Source organism: Triturus cristatus, chromosome 4_2 (genome assembly GCF_964204655.1).
Source record: "Triturus cristatus chromosome 4_2, aTriCri1.1, whole genome shotgun sequence".
NCBI lineage: Eukaryota > Metazoa > Chordata > Amphibia > Caudata > Salamandridae > Triturus > Triturus cristatus.
The window spans coordinates 249,818,875-249,837,569 of NC_140586.1; the positions used below are offsets into that span (position 1 = coordinate 249,818,875).

At 42.5% G+C, this 18,695-nt stretch overlaps 1 protein-coding gene across 2 annotated transcripts in view; it reads right to left on the reverse strand.

Annotated features, from left to right (window-relative positions):
* Window positions 1-18,695, reverse strand: part of GUCY2C (guanylate cyclase 2C) — a 489,600-nt gene that overhangs the window by 85,578 nt on the left and 385,327 nt on the right. For both annotated transcript variants that reach the window (XM_085601431.1, XM_085601430.1), the window contains 3 exons: window positions 16,242-16,416; window positions 6,101-6,199; window positions 5,227-5,321 (listed from right to left, as the gene is read on the reverse strand). In XM_085601431.1, coding sequence (XP_085457557.1) covers window positions 5,227-5,321; window positions 6,101-6,199; window positions 16,242-16,416 — 369 coding nt within the window. The remainder of the gene's footprint in view (window positions 1-5,226; window positions 5,322-6,100; window positions 6,200-16,241; window positions 16,417-18,695) is intronic.

Genomic DNA, 18,695 nt, shown 5'->3' on the forward strand with positions numbered 1-18,695 from the left:
TCATCTGCGCCAAAAAACAAAAAAAGACGAAAAGATCATCCTTCTGAGCCTCTTATCCTTACGCCTCAACTTACATCAAACCCAATGAGAGCCGGGCCCTTAAAAGACTCAAAAGATTTGACACAGCCTCCTACATCACCTTATTCTAACTTACTGGCTGACATAGAGCTTTTGGTAAAATCCCTACTTTTACCACTGGTGGAGAGAGTTAAAAACATAGCAAACCAGCTAACCTCATTGGAAACTTTACATACATCATTCACCGCATTAAATAGCGATATAAACACTTTTCTATCTAAAAATTTTACAACAGTCACTATGCCTTCTCCATCCACTCAAATAGCCACCCAGTTTAGCACTCTGAATCCTATGGACACCACTCCCGTTCCCATGCCTACAGTAGGGAAAAAATCTATTGCCGAAGGGGCTCCAACAGGAGATCAATTCTCCCACCCTGTAGTCCCCTTGGGTAATAATGCCAAGTGGCAGTCCCCTTCAAAAAATAGAGTGGAAAAGACTTTCCACATCGACTTGCCCCCCGAAGCAGCCCCCTACGTAGTAACACTTACTGGTGTCCCAGAGCTTACCCAGGGTCAAACGGAGAGTTATCAAGGACTTAAAAACAAAGTAGTACACTGGTTAACCCAAAACAGACCACTTCCCCCTGAAATAAATGGCGAAATATTGCACGTGAGAAGACTGAGATGGTTGGGTTCTAGACCCAAGGACATACAGGGCGATATAATTATAATCAACTTTAGGGATCGTAGGGTATTACCCCATATAGTTGATTGGTATACTCCGAGCAGGGGCGCGGGTATCTCAACGCACGATCTGAGTTACTTTTACCCCCGCTCCCTCCTGTCTAATTCCCAAATCCCACATCCACCGCTGAGGATTAACTCCGAGGCCCACCGTCCCACTCTCTCTACTTCCAATAGATTCGCCATTCTTTCCGGTTTGGATGAACAAGATTGACTCTCTAATTTTGCACCCTTGGAGGATAACTTCCTTAACACAAATATCCCGCCGGCCTCTTTAGAACCTGATATTCTTAATCCCAAAAAGAATACCCCGCCCATTGACAATCTCGGGAGTAAGCAGCTCAAAGGCATTGCTCCTTTTTTTACTCCCTCTGAGTCAATGAGCGTAACTGGTTACTTATTACCCAATTTTTCTTTGATTACTCATTCTATGAGGGTTATTTCCCCCCCACAAATCCTCCAGAAATCGCAAGAAATAAACGAGACCTTAATAGATCCTATGATCGGTAATCCCTGTACGGATGAAACCCCACTGGGTGATAGTCTTCTGTCCTGGAATGTTGCAGGTCTTTCTGACAAACTGACCAACCCTGCATGGGTTCAGATCGTCTCCCGTTATAGCATTATTTGCTTACAGGAAACATGGACTATTACCGAGCTTCATCTTTTAGGGTATCAGACCTTTCATACCCCAGCTTCCCCTAGCCTTCATGGTAGAAGCAAAGGGGGCCTCTCGACTTACACTTCTAGTAGAAAGTCAACTAAAACTAGCCTACATCACAGGGACTTCAAATTATCAGATCATTTGTTTAACCGGTGGTTCAATCAAGTACACTGTTTTGGTTAACTTTTATAACAACATCCCAAGCCCTCATCTTGAACAGACACTTACTGGGCTAAAAACCGATTTATTAAAAATAGAGAATCAAAATAAATCTGATTCATTAATCATCTGGCTGGGTGATTTCAATTGCCCTCTGTGTTCACAGAGTATTAAAGGCACCTGTGGAATGGTATCTGATACCGATGATTCTTCTTCTAGCCACTTCCGACACTCTAAACTAGGAGACTTTTTAAATGGCTTAACATCCCACTTTAATCTATCCTATGCCAACGAACTATGCGTCCCACCTAAGTGTTTTAAACCCACTTATAATGGGAGAGGTAGTCACACTACAATCGATTACACACTTATATCTTCCAGGTATTCAGGGCTTATACTTAACTGGGAGACTCTTGACTCTGTAATCAGTGACCATTACCCAATCGGGTTGATCTTAAATCTCACCTCACACGCTAAGCACAAGGTTAGGCAGAATCCTCCCTACACCCAACCTCTTCAGCCAGGAACCACCATGGGGCTTTACCTTAAATGGGACAAAGTAGTCCCTTCCACCTTTTTAAATTCCCTGGTGAAGAACACATACGATCATATCCAAACATGTCTATCACTCTCAGATAATCCGCACGCAATAAGTCACTCCTTCTCCAAAATGTTATTGGAAATAAAAAGATTGCTCGAACGTGCCCCAAGGAAATCCTCCTCCTCTAGTAACTGTTGGTTCGATAGGAACTGTTCTAAAGCTCTGCGACTCCTGAAAGCTGCTTTAAAATCTAATCCCAGAAATCGCTCGGAAGTCCAGCAAGTTAGAAAAAATTACCACACTATACGCCAGGCCAGGAAAAATCAGCTGAAGTCAGAGGCCTGGCAAGCTCTTATGGAAGCTTCCAGCAAGAGGGATAACACCGCTTTTTGGAGGGCAGTCAATGCTCCTTTTTTTCGATCTTCACAGCCTCCAATTTTGGACTCAGCCATAACCGCTGAAATCTGGGTTAAACACTTCAGTGCCCTATATAATCCCCTTGATCCGGGTGACCAACTGAAGGAGAGGGGAAGTAATCCTAACCCCCTCTTAGACTCAAATACTCCTACTTTTTTTCCCCTGAACATCTCCTTCGACCATGCCGAAGTATTGATGGCATTAAAAGAAAGTCCTTCCGGGAAGGCGCCAAGTCCTGACTGCGTACCGATAGATGTTTTTAAATCACAGCCAGACCTTTGGGCACCTTTGCTTACAAATGTTCTGAACTCACTGAACATAACAGGTTTTATACCCACCTGGCCTGAGGCAGTCGTTGTCCCGATTTTTAAAAAAGGCGAGAGAGATAATCCCGCCAACTATCGCCCAATTTCACTATTAGACTCTCTCATGAAGGTAGCTGGGCGAATTATTTTAACTAGAATACACGACTGGATAAATGATCAAGATATCATCTCTAACCTGCAATATGGCTTCAGACACGGCAAAGGTACACTTGAGCAAGGCCTGAACTTGACTCTCATAATAGCTAAATATACTCAGGCCAAAAAAGGCAATCTCTTTATTACCTTTGTAGATCTCAGCTCGGCATTCAATTGTGTTGATCATGAGCTTTTATGGGTTTCCCTTGCAGAGATAGGTTCAGACCCCCTCATCCTTTCATTTATTAAAGAGCTGTATAGGGATGCATCAGCCCGCGTTAGGTATGGCAGAACGGGAGAATGTTCTGACAGATTTTTCATCAGGCGTGGCGTCAGGCAGGGTTGCATATTAGCTCCCCTACTTTTCTCCCTTTACATCAATTCTGTTGGTCATCATTTAAATAGAACTTTTCATGATTACCCTACAATAAATGGTAAACCCATACCTATCCTGCTCTACGCGGACGATGCAGCAATTATGTCCCAGACCCGAAGGGGGCTACAAAGGGCAGTAAATGAATTCACTGACTACATGTCAAAGAGAGGCCTAAATGTCAACACCTCTAAAACCTTTACAATGTCATGTGGCCTAGGGACTGGGAAAAAACCATGCTCTATTTTTTTAAACGGTCAAAAACTGGACAGCATTGATAGTTTCTCTTATTTGGGCATTATTTTCAATAAAAAGGGGTACCTGGCGTGCCGCAGCTCAAGCTAGGGGGTCAGCTTTGTCCAAAGCCATAGGCGCACTGACCAACTTTTCAAAAAAACTTGGGGGCCGCCCGATTAACCCCTTACTTCAGATTTATCGGGCGAAGTGCATCTCAGTTGGTATTTATGGAGCTGGGATTTGGGGGATTGACTCCGTCGACCAAATTCAACGCCTCGAGAACGCCTTTTTGCGTTACCTCTTGGCTGTCCCCTCTGGTACATCTACCTACCTGGTACACACTGAATTAGGTCTTACACATATTGCGGATACGATTAATTCCTCCCCACTCATCCTATGGCACAAAGTCTGGACCAACCAAGAGACTCCTTTTAATAGAGAAATCATCAAAGACTGTCTTAAACTGAATAAGGTCAGGAATAATAAATGGTTGAATTATGTAAAGAATTTGTCTTCTGACTTAGGGCACCCTGCATTCTTTTCTGACCCCTTAGCCCTAAGCAAAATAGCAAGAGTTACGCTAAAACGTCTTGTCTTAAACCACTTGAGCAGCCAGCGATGGTCCTCTGAAAAACAAAAGAGTTCAATCGTGGAATATCAACACTCGACCATTACAAATGGGATCCAGCAATATTTACTCCTAGAACCATCGCCTTTTACTCGCATGCTCCTGACCCGTTTTCGTACTGACTCTTTTTTCAGATTTTTAACCTTTCCTAACCCAAATTGTTGGTCTACTGACTTGGAGAAATGCCCGTATGATGGCCTATCAATGCAATCCAATATACACTGCATCTTATTTTGTAGATTTTACCAACTGCCAAGGGCTATCTTTTTGAAACCTTTGCTCAAATCATGGGGTTTACGCTCACCTAGAGTGGCTTATTATAAATTAAAAACCCTGGATACCCCTTTAGCCTTGGCAGCTATGTCATCCTACTTGAAAATGACCATGAAGCTGAGGGCTACAATGCAGACCTAGTTGACACATGTCCTAATGTTCTCTCGTGTATCCGTAATTTTAATTGAATCTGAGATTGTTGTAAAATAACTGAAATTTTATTCTCTTAACAAACTTTTATTTGTATGTACTTTTATGATATTGTTTTTACATATCGAATAAAGTTCATTATCTATCTAACTAAAAACTGTGGAGTAAAGATGACATACCTCTCTATGTACCTGTTCTGTAATAAATGCTACATGTAGGCAGGACTTCCCTCTCTCACCTGTTTTACCTGTAGAAAGGCTTTAAACAGTTTTGCATGTTTTACCTGTAGGTGTTTCACATCTCTTGTGGTTTTCCCAGAGGTGTGTAAACTGTCTCATGTGTCTTATCTATAGTTGTTTTCCCGCCTCTCTAGCATGCTTTCTGAGGTATGCTGTCTTTGTTTGAGTATGTTCTGTACATGGATGGCTGCCTTTTTAGTTGCATACCTATACGTAGGTTTATCCTCTCTCATATGCTCTATGCAGTTAGTAGATAGATAGATAGGTATCCTCTCTTATGTGTGTTATGTAGATAAACTTTTCAATTCCCATTTTTTTACCTTCAGATAGGTCTCTCCTCTCATCTCATACTGGAACTTGCATTCTGTCCTCTGCAAGATGTCAATGGTTGACTTGCTGACATGAATCCGTAGCGCTGAAAATGAAACATGTATCACAATTAACATGCTTTCCAATGTTCTGTCTCCAAGCACTTATCTCAGAGTTCTTCCCTTTGACTCACTTTTTATATCATGGGATCCTTATTTTTATCAGACAAAGACGGTTAGGTAAGGAACAGGGATGATCAAATTTATTCACCAGAATTCAACAAGGATGGAATTCACTTGTTTCTATATTTCACTGGATAAACAGAGATCAAATGATTCCACTCTTCATTTCTACCTCCTGAGATCATTGTCACCATGCCCTTAATATTTGGATCTTGCTCCCTTCATGTACCTGGAGGGTCAGATATTCTAATTGGCCACCCCACAACCATTTATCACTCCAATTCGAAACGACAATATTTCAAAAGTAGTGTGTTAGTACCACACAAGGAGAACTGTTAAAAGGAAAATATGTTGAGTTAGCGACAGAGGAAGCAAATGAGGGCACCAGTAAATGGAGGTAGGCAGATAAATGTTGACTACTGGTCAGGAGATGGAATGCATTTTATGTTAGTTAGGAAATCAACAAACTAAAACCAATCTAAACTCAATATGAAAAGGTGGTGCTTGCAATAGATGTATGGTAATGGATTCTTCTGTCTATTCCCAGGATTTCTCACTGCTGTCTAACTTCCTCAATGCATCCTAGGTAGAAAAAGTCCTGTCTTACTCTTTGAATTGTGAATATCAGAAGGTCAGTTCACTATAACTTAGAATACATCTACAGGTGTACGCATGTCAGCACAAGGCAGAAGTATGTGCTTACGCAGACCAGTTGATTCCATCCTCGAGGCTGTGTTCACGGTATCGCCAAATAAACAGTAACGTGGCATCTTGATCCCAACTACGCCAGCTGCACATGGGCCTGATAGAGAAAAGGACAATCAAAGTATGTTAGAAGATCAAACATAGAGCGAGGAAGCACCAAATAAACTTACTGTTGGCTACAGCCACAGGCGCTTTTAGAATATCTGCCAAGGACAAGTCAGTTTTGAAATAGTTTTAAATGGTAATTATCACAGTATCTTCTAACAGAACCATAGCATCTAATTCTGTTCATGTAGCTTACTATTAACTATTTTGTGGTCATTGCTTCTGTTAGTCATGAAATGGTTGAGAAGGTACCAGAAGGGAATCCATAGTTTAATCATGTAAATAGATGGTTGAGAAATTGAGAAGATGCAAGCTTGCAGTTATGCACATGTATACTTAAAATAAAGTAAAGCCGTGGGAAGACATGAATCTTTATTTTGCATGAATATTAGAGTTCCAGTCCCACTATCCCTCCTGAATTAAACTCTGTCTGCTTCTCTAAGGCACTAATAGAGAATCATAAGTACAAATTGAGACCAACTGGAATGTGATGGTAACCAAGCCTCTGGGATACTAGTTATAAACAACAATACCTGCTGATGGTATTGTTGAGTAGACCCTGACTTCCTCTAATGTGAAGAAACTTCATTTTATTAGTGGGAAAGCGGTGCGGGTGAGGTACAAAACTTTAAAAGACACTAGTACCATTGAACAGAACCCACTTTATTCACTAACAGAATGTCAAGTGAAAGATGGCTTACATACAACCATTAAGGTAGCTGACAGGAAAGACCACAATGTTTGAAAATCTTGTACAGCGTAGAATCCCAGAAACAGAGCTCTAAATAGAAATCTTAGCACCACAGCTGGGCAGGTAGTCCAGGACGACTGAGATGATAGAGCAAGTGAGGATGACCACAATAGGACTGTTGGAAAATGGCCCTCTCTGCAGGGTCACCCCCAAACACTTTGACTTCCTCTTCCCACTTTTGCTGAATTAATTTTTGTTGGCCTTAGGACTCCGTGCACCAGTGCTAAAATGCTGTACTCTTGCTCTCTCCCTAAAGCATGGTATAATCGGATTACACCTGTTTGGCATATTTAATTTACTTGTAAGTCCCTTGTAGAGTGGTTTACCATATACCCAGGGACTGTAAATTAAATGCTACCCGTGGGTCTGCAGCACATATTGTGCTACTCACCTAAGTAGCACTCTAAAACTTGTCCCAGGCCTGCCATTGTAGCCTGACTGCAGTGGCACACTTCCATGTCGACTTGCTATTTAAATCCCCTTCCAAGCATTAAACTCCCCTTCTATTTCACATTAGTCACCTCTAAGGTAGGCCTAGGTAGTCCATAGGGAAGCGTGCAGTGTAATTCAAAGGTAGGACATATACTTTTAAGTTTCACATGTTCTGGTAGTGAAAAACTCCCAAAATAGTTTTTCACTACTGTGAGGCCTTCACCTTCCATAGGATAACATTGGGGAGTCCTTATTACATTTAATAAGCTGTAATTCCAAATAAATGCCAAATTTGATACCAATGAACTTGTAATGATGCACCTTCTTTAATGGTAAAGTCGAATTTAACCTTACAAGTCTGGAAATGCCACTTTTAGAAATTTGGTTACATCAAACAGTGGCAGTTCTATTACCTGAACCTGGGGCAAATGAAGATTTTAATAGTAACAATGTTTCAAGCACAAAATTGCACAGAAAACAAATATATCTGATATTGAAAACAATATAAAAAAAAACAATAATTATCAATCAAAAAATCGTGAAAAGGATACCCATAAACAACCAAGCAATGTATAGTGCAAAAAACATCTTTTAGTAAGACAATGATATAAAATGACAATAAAACAATAGACAAAGAGGTGCTCATACAGTTACACAACAAACATTACAGAAACTTTTTTAGACTCCTCTGCTAGTTCAGCTGAGGATTCGGATACTAGTGAAGCTTTGTGCACTAGCCCGTCGACCTCTGGGTGCCTCCATTTTTTAGGCCAACGGATCGGGGAAGAGGGTGGGCCTCCCCAGTCAAATTTCCAGTAGGGAGAATGACAGACTCACAGGAAATTTTACCAAAGGGGCCCACCCCAATAGTTGAGAGTTCCCGCACTGATCATGACCCTGCTCTTATTCCTATTTTCAATCTTTCAGACCATGTTTTGACATCAGCCAAAACTGCATTACTTAGCAAGGGGCTCAGTTTTGTACCAACTGAAAAAAACAGTTTTTTCAATATCCAAAAGGAATTATTACAATTCCTTCGAAAACTCCGGCTCAAAGCCTTTTTCTTGGATTAAACATATTCTGAAACTTTCTACCCCTCAAGACGTAGACCACCTTCGACATGCAATCCCCCGAGCGACAAAATGTCAGTTGAGTTGTTGGCCTTTAAAACAATGCTGATGAAAGATGGTACTGCCCTTGGAAAAGTCTTTGAATATATTCCACACAACATTTCTCTTGAGGAAAGAAAAGCCCTCTACAATTTAAAGACCAACAATAAATTGATTATCAAGCCCACCGATAAAGGCGGTGGTATTGTTATTCAACCAGTTATAAGGCGGAGATAGCAAAACAGTTGTCTAATGCTAACAATATGCTAGATTAAGAACTAATCCTTCAATGGAAATTCAAAGAATAATTGCCGATATTCCATCTAAGGCAAAACACAGTGTTTTTTTAAGTACCCATGAGTTTGACTTTCTTAATGCTAAATCTCCGAGGACACCTGTCCTGTATACCTTACCAAAGGTTCACAAGAACCTTGTTAGCCCGCCTGGTTAACCTATTGTCTCTGGCTGTGGCTCCGAACTTGAACCACTATGCAAGTATATTGATGTTTTTATTAAAGATTTGGCTGTCAGTTCCAAAAGCTGCGTTCGAGACAGTAGTGATATTATTAGCCAGCTTTGACATATGGATTTTGACTCAGATGACGAATTGTTGGTATGTTTGGACATTGAGTCCTTATATACAAACATTCCTCAACTGGAAGGAATTCAGGTGTTTAAGGAAGCCCTTGAAACTAGATCTGGCCCAGTGAGTGTTCCTACTGAGTTTATTGTTGATCTTTTGACCATCTCCCTCACTCGCAACTATTTTGAATTTGATGGCAAGTATTTTCTACAGATTAAGGGCACTTCTAAGGGGGCTTCTTATGCCCCCAACTTTGCAATGTTGTATGTGGATAATTTCGAAAGATGCAATGTGTATGATTATACTGTCAACCCTTACTTTGACAATGGGCGCCATTGGAGTCGCTACATTGATGACATTTTTTTCATTTGGAGAGGAGACAATTCCAGTTTATCCCTCTTTCTTGAATGGCTTAATTCCTGTTCTCCTGATTTAAATTTTACATCTCATTCAAGTAATGGACAGATGGAATTTTTAGATCTTGCAATTGTGCCCAATGAAGGCAAACTAGCTACAAAACTTTATACCAAACCGACAGCTTGCAACACCTTACTGTAATACACAAGTCATCATCCCAAAGGCTTGAAGGATGGATTGCCCTTCGGGCATTTTCTTCGTATACGCAGAAAGTGCAAATTTCGAACAGACTATTGTCGTGAGGCTGATATTTTAGCTAAAAAACTTGAACATCATGGCCATCCTCAATGTCTAGTAAAAAGATCCCTTAAAAGTGCCAGGAATATTTACTTGTCCCCTCACCCAGAAAAAAGATGGAGAGAATTCCATGTGTTACTACATTTGGAACACTAAGTAATCAGATTACCAAAATTATCAGGAAACATTGGCCTTTAATTCAATCAATAAGCATTTCAAAAGAACAACCCCAGTTTCCTTTAAAAGCGGTCGGAACATAGGCAACCATTTGGTACATGCCTCTTTGCCTCACACCAATTCTCCTAATTTGGTTTCCATGTAGGGTCCCAACAGGATTGTGGGCCATTACCGCTGAGGCAATTGTCTGATGTGTGAATCTACATCTAATGCTAAACAATTTATACATGATGATGTGGTGTATAACCTCAGGGACCACACTAACTGCAATTCTCAAAATTTAGTTTATGCATTGTGGTGCCCCTGTAAGCTTATCTATGTAGGTCAAACTACTCAGAAAGTAAAGATGAGTCTTTCCCAACATAAAAGCCGCTTCAGATGTCGAAATTAACATGCCCCCTTGGTATCTCACTTCCTCGAGTTCAATCATTCTCCTGGTGAAATAAGATGGCAGGTGATTGAACTAATACAGAAACCACCATGTGGTGGTGACATACAATTGATGCTTAACAAAGCTGAATGTCGCTGGATTTTGAGATGTGATAGCATCAATAAGGGATTAAACACGCTGAAGGAATGTAATTCTATAATTTTTTACTGATGTCATGTTGGTTTCTAAAGATTTTGTGATATGTCTGTTTTAACACACTGGAAGAATGTAATTTTAGAATTTCACTCTGCTGTTATGTTTACTTACCAAAAGATCTTGTGAGACTTCTGTTTTTGTGATTACTTGATTTTTTTCTATTTACATCCACTGATCATGATGTAATGAGGTGATCTATTGCACCCAATATGCATTCCCAATGTGTGTTTAGCAATTTCTAGGATTGATACGCATAGCACAATGTTAAATTTGACAAATTTTTATGATCGTTATTTTTCCTTTGGAATTGCGTTGGTTTTTATAATTAATTGAAAAGTATTGTATCTACTTCCACGCATGCGTGCACTGCCAATGTTGGTATTTTTCTATTTATTCTTTCTTTTTAAATTCATTATCTTTTTCGTTTTTATTTTCCCCATTTTTCATCTGTTATAAATTTAGATAACCAGTTAGCTGATCTCTTGTTCAAACTCAGCGTACACATATTTTTTTTTTTTTTTTTGAAACCGTTTATTGCAGTTTGTAAAAGTTACAGGTATGGGCCTACAACCATCCGGCCGGCCGCTAGAATGACAAAAGCATATTGCATACATACAGTAAAAGTCTCTCGGCAGTGCAGAGCAGTGAAACAGGAGTAATCAATGGTGCAGGCCACACAGCTCCAAGCCCACAGTACGGTTCCCTTTTCATGAAACAAAACAACACCAAAAAACCACACCCGCAAGGCAACCCGCGATCCAAAGTGACAGCACGTGCTCCATAAGTGGGGGATCCAAACCAGCAGTAGAACTCTGGAGAGGGGAATGGGAATAGATCAGGGACTGGGGGACCGCGCGCCCGCGGCCGAGGGAGGGGGGCCGTCTAGGGAGACGGAGCAGGCGAGGCAGCCGGTAGCAGTGGTGGCTCACAAATACCCCCGCGGTAGGCGTTCCAGGGGCCCCAGAGTTTCACCCACGCCCCAGGCTTACCTCTCGCCACATACACCACCTTTTCACGAAACATACACCAATCCATATGCTCTTTCCAGGCCGACACCGCAGGGGGCCTCTGGGATCCCCACAATTGAGCAATGTCGCGCTTGGCTATCATGTATCCCAGAGTCACCCACCGCGTCTGCGGGACCGAATAGTCATTCGGTTCCCATACATTCAGCAAGCATCTCCTCGCTTCAGGCAGCAGCGCGACACGCGTAACCACACGCAGGACCTCATGCACACCACGCCAGAATCGCTCCACCTTCGGGCACTCCCACAGTATATGCATGAAAGTCGCCAACGCACCACAGCCACGCTTACACATTCCGTCACCAGCAAAACCCATACGCAGAAGCCTTGGCCCCGTCACGTAAACCCGGTGAAGGATCTTGAGCTGGACGAAACGAAGGCGAGCCGGGATGGCCACCTCTTTCGGAGAGGCCACCGCGGAAATCCAATCCTCGTCGTCCAGCTCCAGCCCGTCGGCAACCCAAGCCACGCGGAGACTAGTCAGCAGGCACGATCTATCGTTGATCAGTTTTTTGTATATGAGGGAGATCGTGCTGTCCGGGACATGGCCATCTAGGACTCTGTCCTCCAGGGGGGAAGACTCCGGAATGGATGCGACATCCGGGAAGACGGAGCCCAGCGCATGGCGGACCTGTAGGTACCGAAAGTACTCACTGCCCTGCAGCTGGAACTCCGCCTGCAGCGTCTCAAAAGTTTTGAATCCCCCCCTCGTCCAGAGATCTCCCACCGTGCTGATTCCGATCGTGTCCCACTTCTCGAAGCCCTTCGACGTCCACAGGGAGCCCAACCTCTCAGACGCATACAGCGGTGACGCCCGGGTCAAACGGTCCTTCCACCCCATAGCTGCATTAGCCGCGTGCCAGACACGCACCATGACACGCGTCGGTCCCGTCACAGCGTACACATATTAAGTATCTTTTCTATCTCTATTGAGGGAGCAGTGCTTCATTAGACCCTGCTCCGTTTCCGCCTGTATTGTATGTATGCTGATTGAAGCGGACGTATGCCTGATTTATCAGGCACGTAAGTTATGGTGATTATTTATTTATAGCATCCCTCATTTTTTGCTTTTTCTTGAGACTTTATTGTAGAGAATTTAATTATTCCTTTTTCTCCCACTCTCTGGGTTCAGGGCACCGGGGTTTAAAAAAAGGGGCCCTCAGATCCACTCTTCAGTTCACTACTGAACTTACAGAAGGACTCTGAGAGCACTGCCTGTTGCTGTAACCTGCTGTGCACTCTGCCAGACTGCTGCTGTACCTGGAAGGACTGCTTTGCTGCCTGGAGCCTCCCTACAATCCTCAGAGGCCAGCCGTGCTGTTGAGCCCTGCATGTACATCTGCACCCAGGACTACCAGAAGTGCCTTCAAGGGCTAGTTTTCCAGCCTCATGTTCAGAGCCAATGGAGATAACGGGCTCCCACCATCTTCAACACAGCCTGATTGAGACCTGAACCCTTAAGAGGTCTCCATTCACTCCTGGGCCCTTGGTTGTGGTGTTAAAGGTGCCCAGATGGCCATTTTGCAAAACTGATGACTTTAATAAAAATCTGGCCAAAAAGCAGTCTGAGAACAAGGAGGAGACCGGTACGAGCTTGTTCCCCTATCTGCCCCAGGTGCATCACCGGTCGGTTTAACTTTGCAGCTTCTTCCGCTAAGTTCTTCCCCGCAGCAGCAAATCTATTTCAGCGGTCCTTCGCCAAAGGGGTATCCGGTCTCATGCAATTGTTTTCATCTACAGTCTCCTTCTTTGTCGTGCTGGAGATTATTCATCTCTATGGCTAAATGCAAAGGTAAAAATCTTCATTGCAGCTTTGCTCCATGGCTATCCAATGAGGACGCCACCTCCTTGGGCACTCCTGCAGCCATGCCCCACTGAATGTCTATCTTCTCAGACAATTTTCCTTCAAACATTTTTTATGTCCGAAGGTAAGCGCTGGCCAGGCCTAATCCACTTCTTGTCTCCGACCTGTGCTCCATCGCGGTCTGCCGTAACTTTTGAATTTGCTCGGGTCTAGCGCAACCAGATGTCCGCGGTTGGCGCTTTTATTTTTAGCCCCTATTTTACAGTTTATTATTTAAAAATTAATTACTCCGGTTCTACTGATTTAATTTTTATTGTTTTGGTGTCAAATTATTTATTAAAATGTACTCTATTTTTCTAAAGTGGATTGGGATTTTCCTTGTGTTGTTTTTTCACTTTATTACTGCTTGTGAGCTGCATAAATATTTTACACATTGTCCCTCAGTCAAGCCTGACTACTTTTTGTGCCAAGCTACCCAGGGTTAAGAGAAGGTTAATTTAGTGACTCTTTGTGGTTCACCCTGCAAGGGATTGTGGCTGTTGCTTGACCAGGGCTCACACCCCAGTCAACCAACAACCCAATTTCCGACAAGGACCATTCTAGTATGATGATAGGGCCAGTGAGGGTGCCTGCTACAGGATCCCTTGCTCAGATTGCACAGACCCTTTTTTACCCAGCGATTTCCAGCACTGACCTGGCTGTTCTTGAAGGAAGAAGCTAGAGTTTTAGATGTAGAAGGTTCCCCCAGAGTTTGAGAGAGAAAATCCCAGAGTGAAGTCATGGATGAAAGAGAGGAAAAGGAAGAGAGAGGGGCAGAGAGAGGGCGCACCAACATGTGTTGTAGAAGCTGACGCCATAGAGAGTAAAGGCTCCACAAACAGGTCCCTGCTGTAGCTCCCGCATGTTTCTTACACCTCTCTCTTGACAAAATTCACCTAATGACCTATTGGCTGATGTATACCATCACTGTTCGTATGGCTAGGAGTGTTTCAACTCTTTTGTGACCTGAAGAAACTGAAGAAAGAGAAAGTAGGACCTCGATGGGTTACTGGAAAACAAACAATTAAGACGTCGAATGCTGGGCTAGAAATTGTATGACGGCATGAACTTGCAGTTAATCTGAGGTATGGGCTGATTTCAGATCCAGACTTTCTTTCTTATTGTGTGTGAAGTCTGAAAAGCATGTCTACAGGAAGCAAACTGTTTTCGTATTCTTTTTGACAACTACTGTTAGTGAGTACAGAGGAAAAACAAAGGAAGGCAGAGGGAGAGATCAGTCATGCCTGAGCCAGAGAGAATCTATATGCAAGACATGGGTCTTTAGTGTTATATTTCAACACGTATTTGCTGTATCTTCTGTTTGCAGAGTTTTATTATAATAAGGTATAGTGCATGGATCAAATTGTGCTGTTAATGACATTAGAGCAGTCAGCATGTTTCCGTCTAGAAAATAACGTCTTTAGGTCTAAAACATTAAGGGTAAGTGTAGTCCCAAGCTCAGAAGTTGCTTTTGAAATACCAAAAGCAGTAGAAAAAGTCGCTCTTCACTAATAATGGCTTAATCTAAAAAGTGTCGAACGTTAGCATCAGCCATAAGGGTACAAATCTCCCATTTGATGCAGTGTCCCTCCTTCCATTTTGAACCACTGACGTACTCGTATTTAGGAAGTCACCAAAATGGCCCCCCTAATGGCCAGGTGGTGTTATAAAGCAACATTACCCTTATGGCCCTGAGATAATTAGAGGTGTTTCACATAGTACTCCATCTTGGCAGCTGAGAAGATAAAATACTTATAGGACTATACTTACAGAAATGTAATTTATTTATATTTTTCCTGCTTTGGATAGTAAGGAGGAATTGATGGCTGAGAAACTCTTAAAAAGGGGCAATGTTCAAGTGGGCAGTATCTAAGAGGGAACATTTCAATGCGTGAGGTAGGACTTAAAATTTAAGCCTGGCTGCATAGATTTGAGCATCAATTGAACCTCAATTTGATTGGGCAGATTTTGTCATATTAGCGCGACACGTGCTGAAGCAACCAAACTTAGCAAATCTGGCCAGTGTGCATAATTAAAGACTCAAGTGCAAAAGGATTGGCCAACTGCAGATAAAAATAGCTAATGGAAAACAGTTCGTATTGACCTTCTTGTCCAGGGATTTGAGGACAGCAGAAAATAAATACTTGTGTGTTGGTCGTGTGGGGAATTAAGAAGCTCAAAATCTTTGTATGGCAGTATACTTTTACTTTATAAAAAAAAAAGAGAGTAAAAAAGAATATTTGAAGACAATGGGACTTATTCAGAGTTTGGCCACGGATATCTAGTTCCATATATTACAAGTTCTATTGTTCTAAGTTACTTGTAATATGCCTTTAGCACTTGTACTATGGCGGAAGGAATGTTTGTGACAACGTTATATAAGGCCCTTGTTCCTATTTTCTAAATAAAAATATGAATTGAACCACAGAATAAGTAGAAGCCAGCCATACTTCTAAAGGGAGAAGCTGGAGTTATTGCATGGCTTCTAAACTGCAGAGAGGAAGCAATGTCAACAGGAAGCCTAGCTGAGAAAATTATATTTCGACATATTTTTATATTGTATTTCTTTATTATCTGGCATTTGGTTTTAATAGTAATCTCTCCTCAGACCTTTGCAGGAGTAAAGCCATACGTACAGCGCCTAAACATGACTAACCCTTTTATAGGCACAAAACAACAACACTGGAAGATAAGTAGAACCTCACCACGGGGTAATTATACAGATTTTGCTTTCTGAAGACAAGATGGTCAATTTCTATTAAGATTGTACTGTGTATTTGTTCCAAGCAAGGCTGTCAATTAGTGTTTCTTCTGAGATACTTTATAGGGTGCTGCTAACTGTCCCTACTCTTCCATTGCCATATCCCCTCATACCAGAGTGAATCCCGATGCGTATCCACACCGGCAGGCCCGGCAGGTGTTGGAGCTGGAAGGTTCCCATGAAGCTGAGGATGTCAAGCGCCATCCGACAGATATCCACTGCATGCCGGTTGCCGTTCCTATCTGGTAGTCCACTGGCCACCATGTAGGCATCTCCGATGGTCTCCACCTGAGGACATAAAGCAGATGGTATTGCACACAGCGCTTAACATGACATGAGCAGGGAACTATTAATAGACATAAATATGTATCACTCTAAAGAGAAGTGTCTATAGTGACCCGAATCATCGTTGTAATTTTTAATAATATCCTCGCTTTGTGTTTCTTTTTATATTGAAAATAGAAAAGAATGGGGTTCTATGGCTTTGGGACCTGCCCTGCTACTAGCAAAAATTCCAGACGTGGATAATGTGCAGTTTAACGATCTTTGCCTTAACATGGATCATTTACACAATGTTTTATGAAAAGGGTATGCATTTCTGGCATCTGATTGAGGTACTTAGTGAGCCCTTTAAGGACATTTTGAGAATTTGCACAGTGGCGTAGCAAGGTCAGGTGGTACCCGGTGCGGAAGATTTCTTGTCACCACCGGCTTGACAAAATGGCAAATATATGTGTTTAAAACACATATTTTTGCCATTTTGTCAACCCCCTCAGTGATGACACTTGTCACCCCAGGCTTGACAAAATGGCAAAAATATGTGTTTAAAACACATATTTTTGCCATTTTGTCACCCCCCTCAGTGATGACACTTGTCACCCCAGGCTTGACAAAATGGCTAAAATATGTGTTTAAAACACATATTTTTGCCGTTTTGTCAACCCCCTCAGAGGTGGCACCCAGGGCGGCCCACAACCACTACACCCCCCTTCCTATGCCACTGAATTTGCAAGCATAGCTTGGGGGTCAATTTTAGGTATTATACACAAGATATATAATGTAATAAACTATTTGATAAATATTTTTTAAAAATTATGTTTTCAAGTCTTGGTAACAATGTAAGTCAAGATACATTATAAGCTGTGTTTATACACGTTTTTAAAGGCATGGTAGCCAAATAGAACAGGAGCTGTGAGTCACAGCCATTGAATGTTAAGATATGTTACATGAATATTGTCAAGCATTAGGCAGTCGACTTAATCCTATTTAATAATCAAAATAAAGCCTACATGGGGAAACCTTTGGACTCCATATCAATAATCATATTGAAGCCTTGCTCGAAACCACAAAGACGGTTTTCTAAAATGACTCTCAACCACACAATCAGTGTTGCGTGCTTCATCATAGAGTCCATCATCAAAGATTTCAATGAATCTGGATGAACCCAGTCTTGTTCAATGAGCTCTTGATAGTGTTGGGAAAAAGGGATCTTCAAAGAAAGTGTGTTAAAATTGCCTACTGGGCTGTCCCATCAAGACCGTTTGATTACTGTTGTCCCGTGGCAAGCCTGGAGAGGACTGGCACTTCTGCATCTGTAGGTGTCCATCATTTCCTTTGGTTTTTGCTTTGTTCGCCATAAGTTGGCAGGGTATGCTCAGACGTGAGTCCCTTGCTCACTTTGCCACTGGATTCAAGCAAGCCTGGCTGAAGACGGCTGAAATGCCAGAAACCGGTCCTAGGAAGCTTGTTTCCGGTCCAGGGAAGACATGGCTTGGCAGTTCGGGCTGGACTGTTCCCATGAGGCACAGGGTCAGACTGATTTGCATATGGCCATGTCTGAACTGGGGTAGCAGAGTGGGCTAAAGAACGATGATGGATTGAACCCAGATCAGTTGACTGGGGGTGAGTGCTTGCAATGTTCAACACTCCGTCCATCATTTCCTTTGGTTTTTGCTTTGTTCGCCATAAGTTGGCAGGGTATGCTCAGACGTGAGTCCCTTGCTCACTTTGCCACTGGATTCAAGCAAGCCTGGCTGAAGACTGCTGAAATGCCAGAAACTGGTCCTAGGAAGCTTGTTTCCGGTCCGGGGAAGGCATGGCTTGGCAGTTCGGGCTGGACTGTTCCCATGAGGCACAGGGTCAGACTGATTTGCATATGGCCATGTCTGAACTGGGGTGGCAGAGTGGGCTAAAGACCGGTGATGGATTAAACCCAGATCAGTTGACTGGGGGTGAGTGCTTGCAATGTTCAACACTCCGTCCATCATTTCCTTTGGTGTACATGTTACGGCCATCATCCACGCCCGTTGGGGTCATACGGTCTTCTTCAGGACCAAAGATCCCTAATAGTTCTTAGGCCGGTGGGAACCTCTTATGTTTCATTGATTAAAAGTAACTGAGTCATGAATACATTCACACACATATGTATACATAGGCTCTCAATAGAGAATGCCCGGTCGTTTTTCCTGGTAGGGTTTTCCTGTAGTCCCATTGGTGGCAAAAGATGGCTGTTCTTGTAGTCAAACCATCCACCTGCTTGCTGTACTTAATGTGTCTCTTTGCCCCTT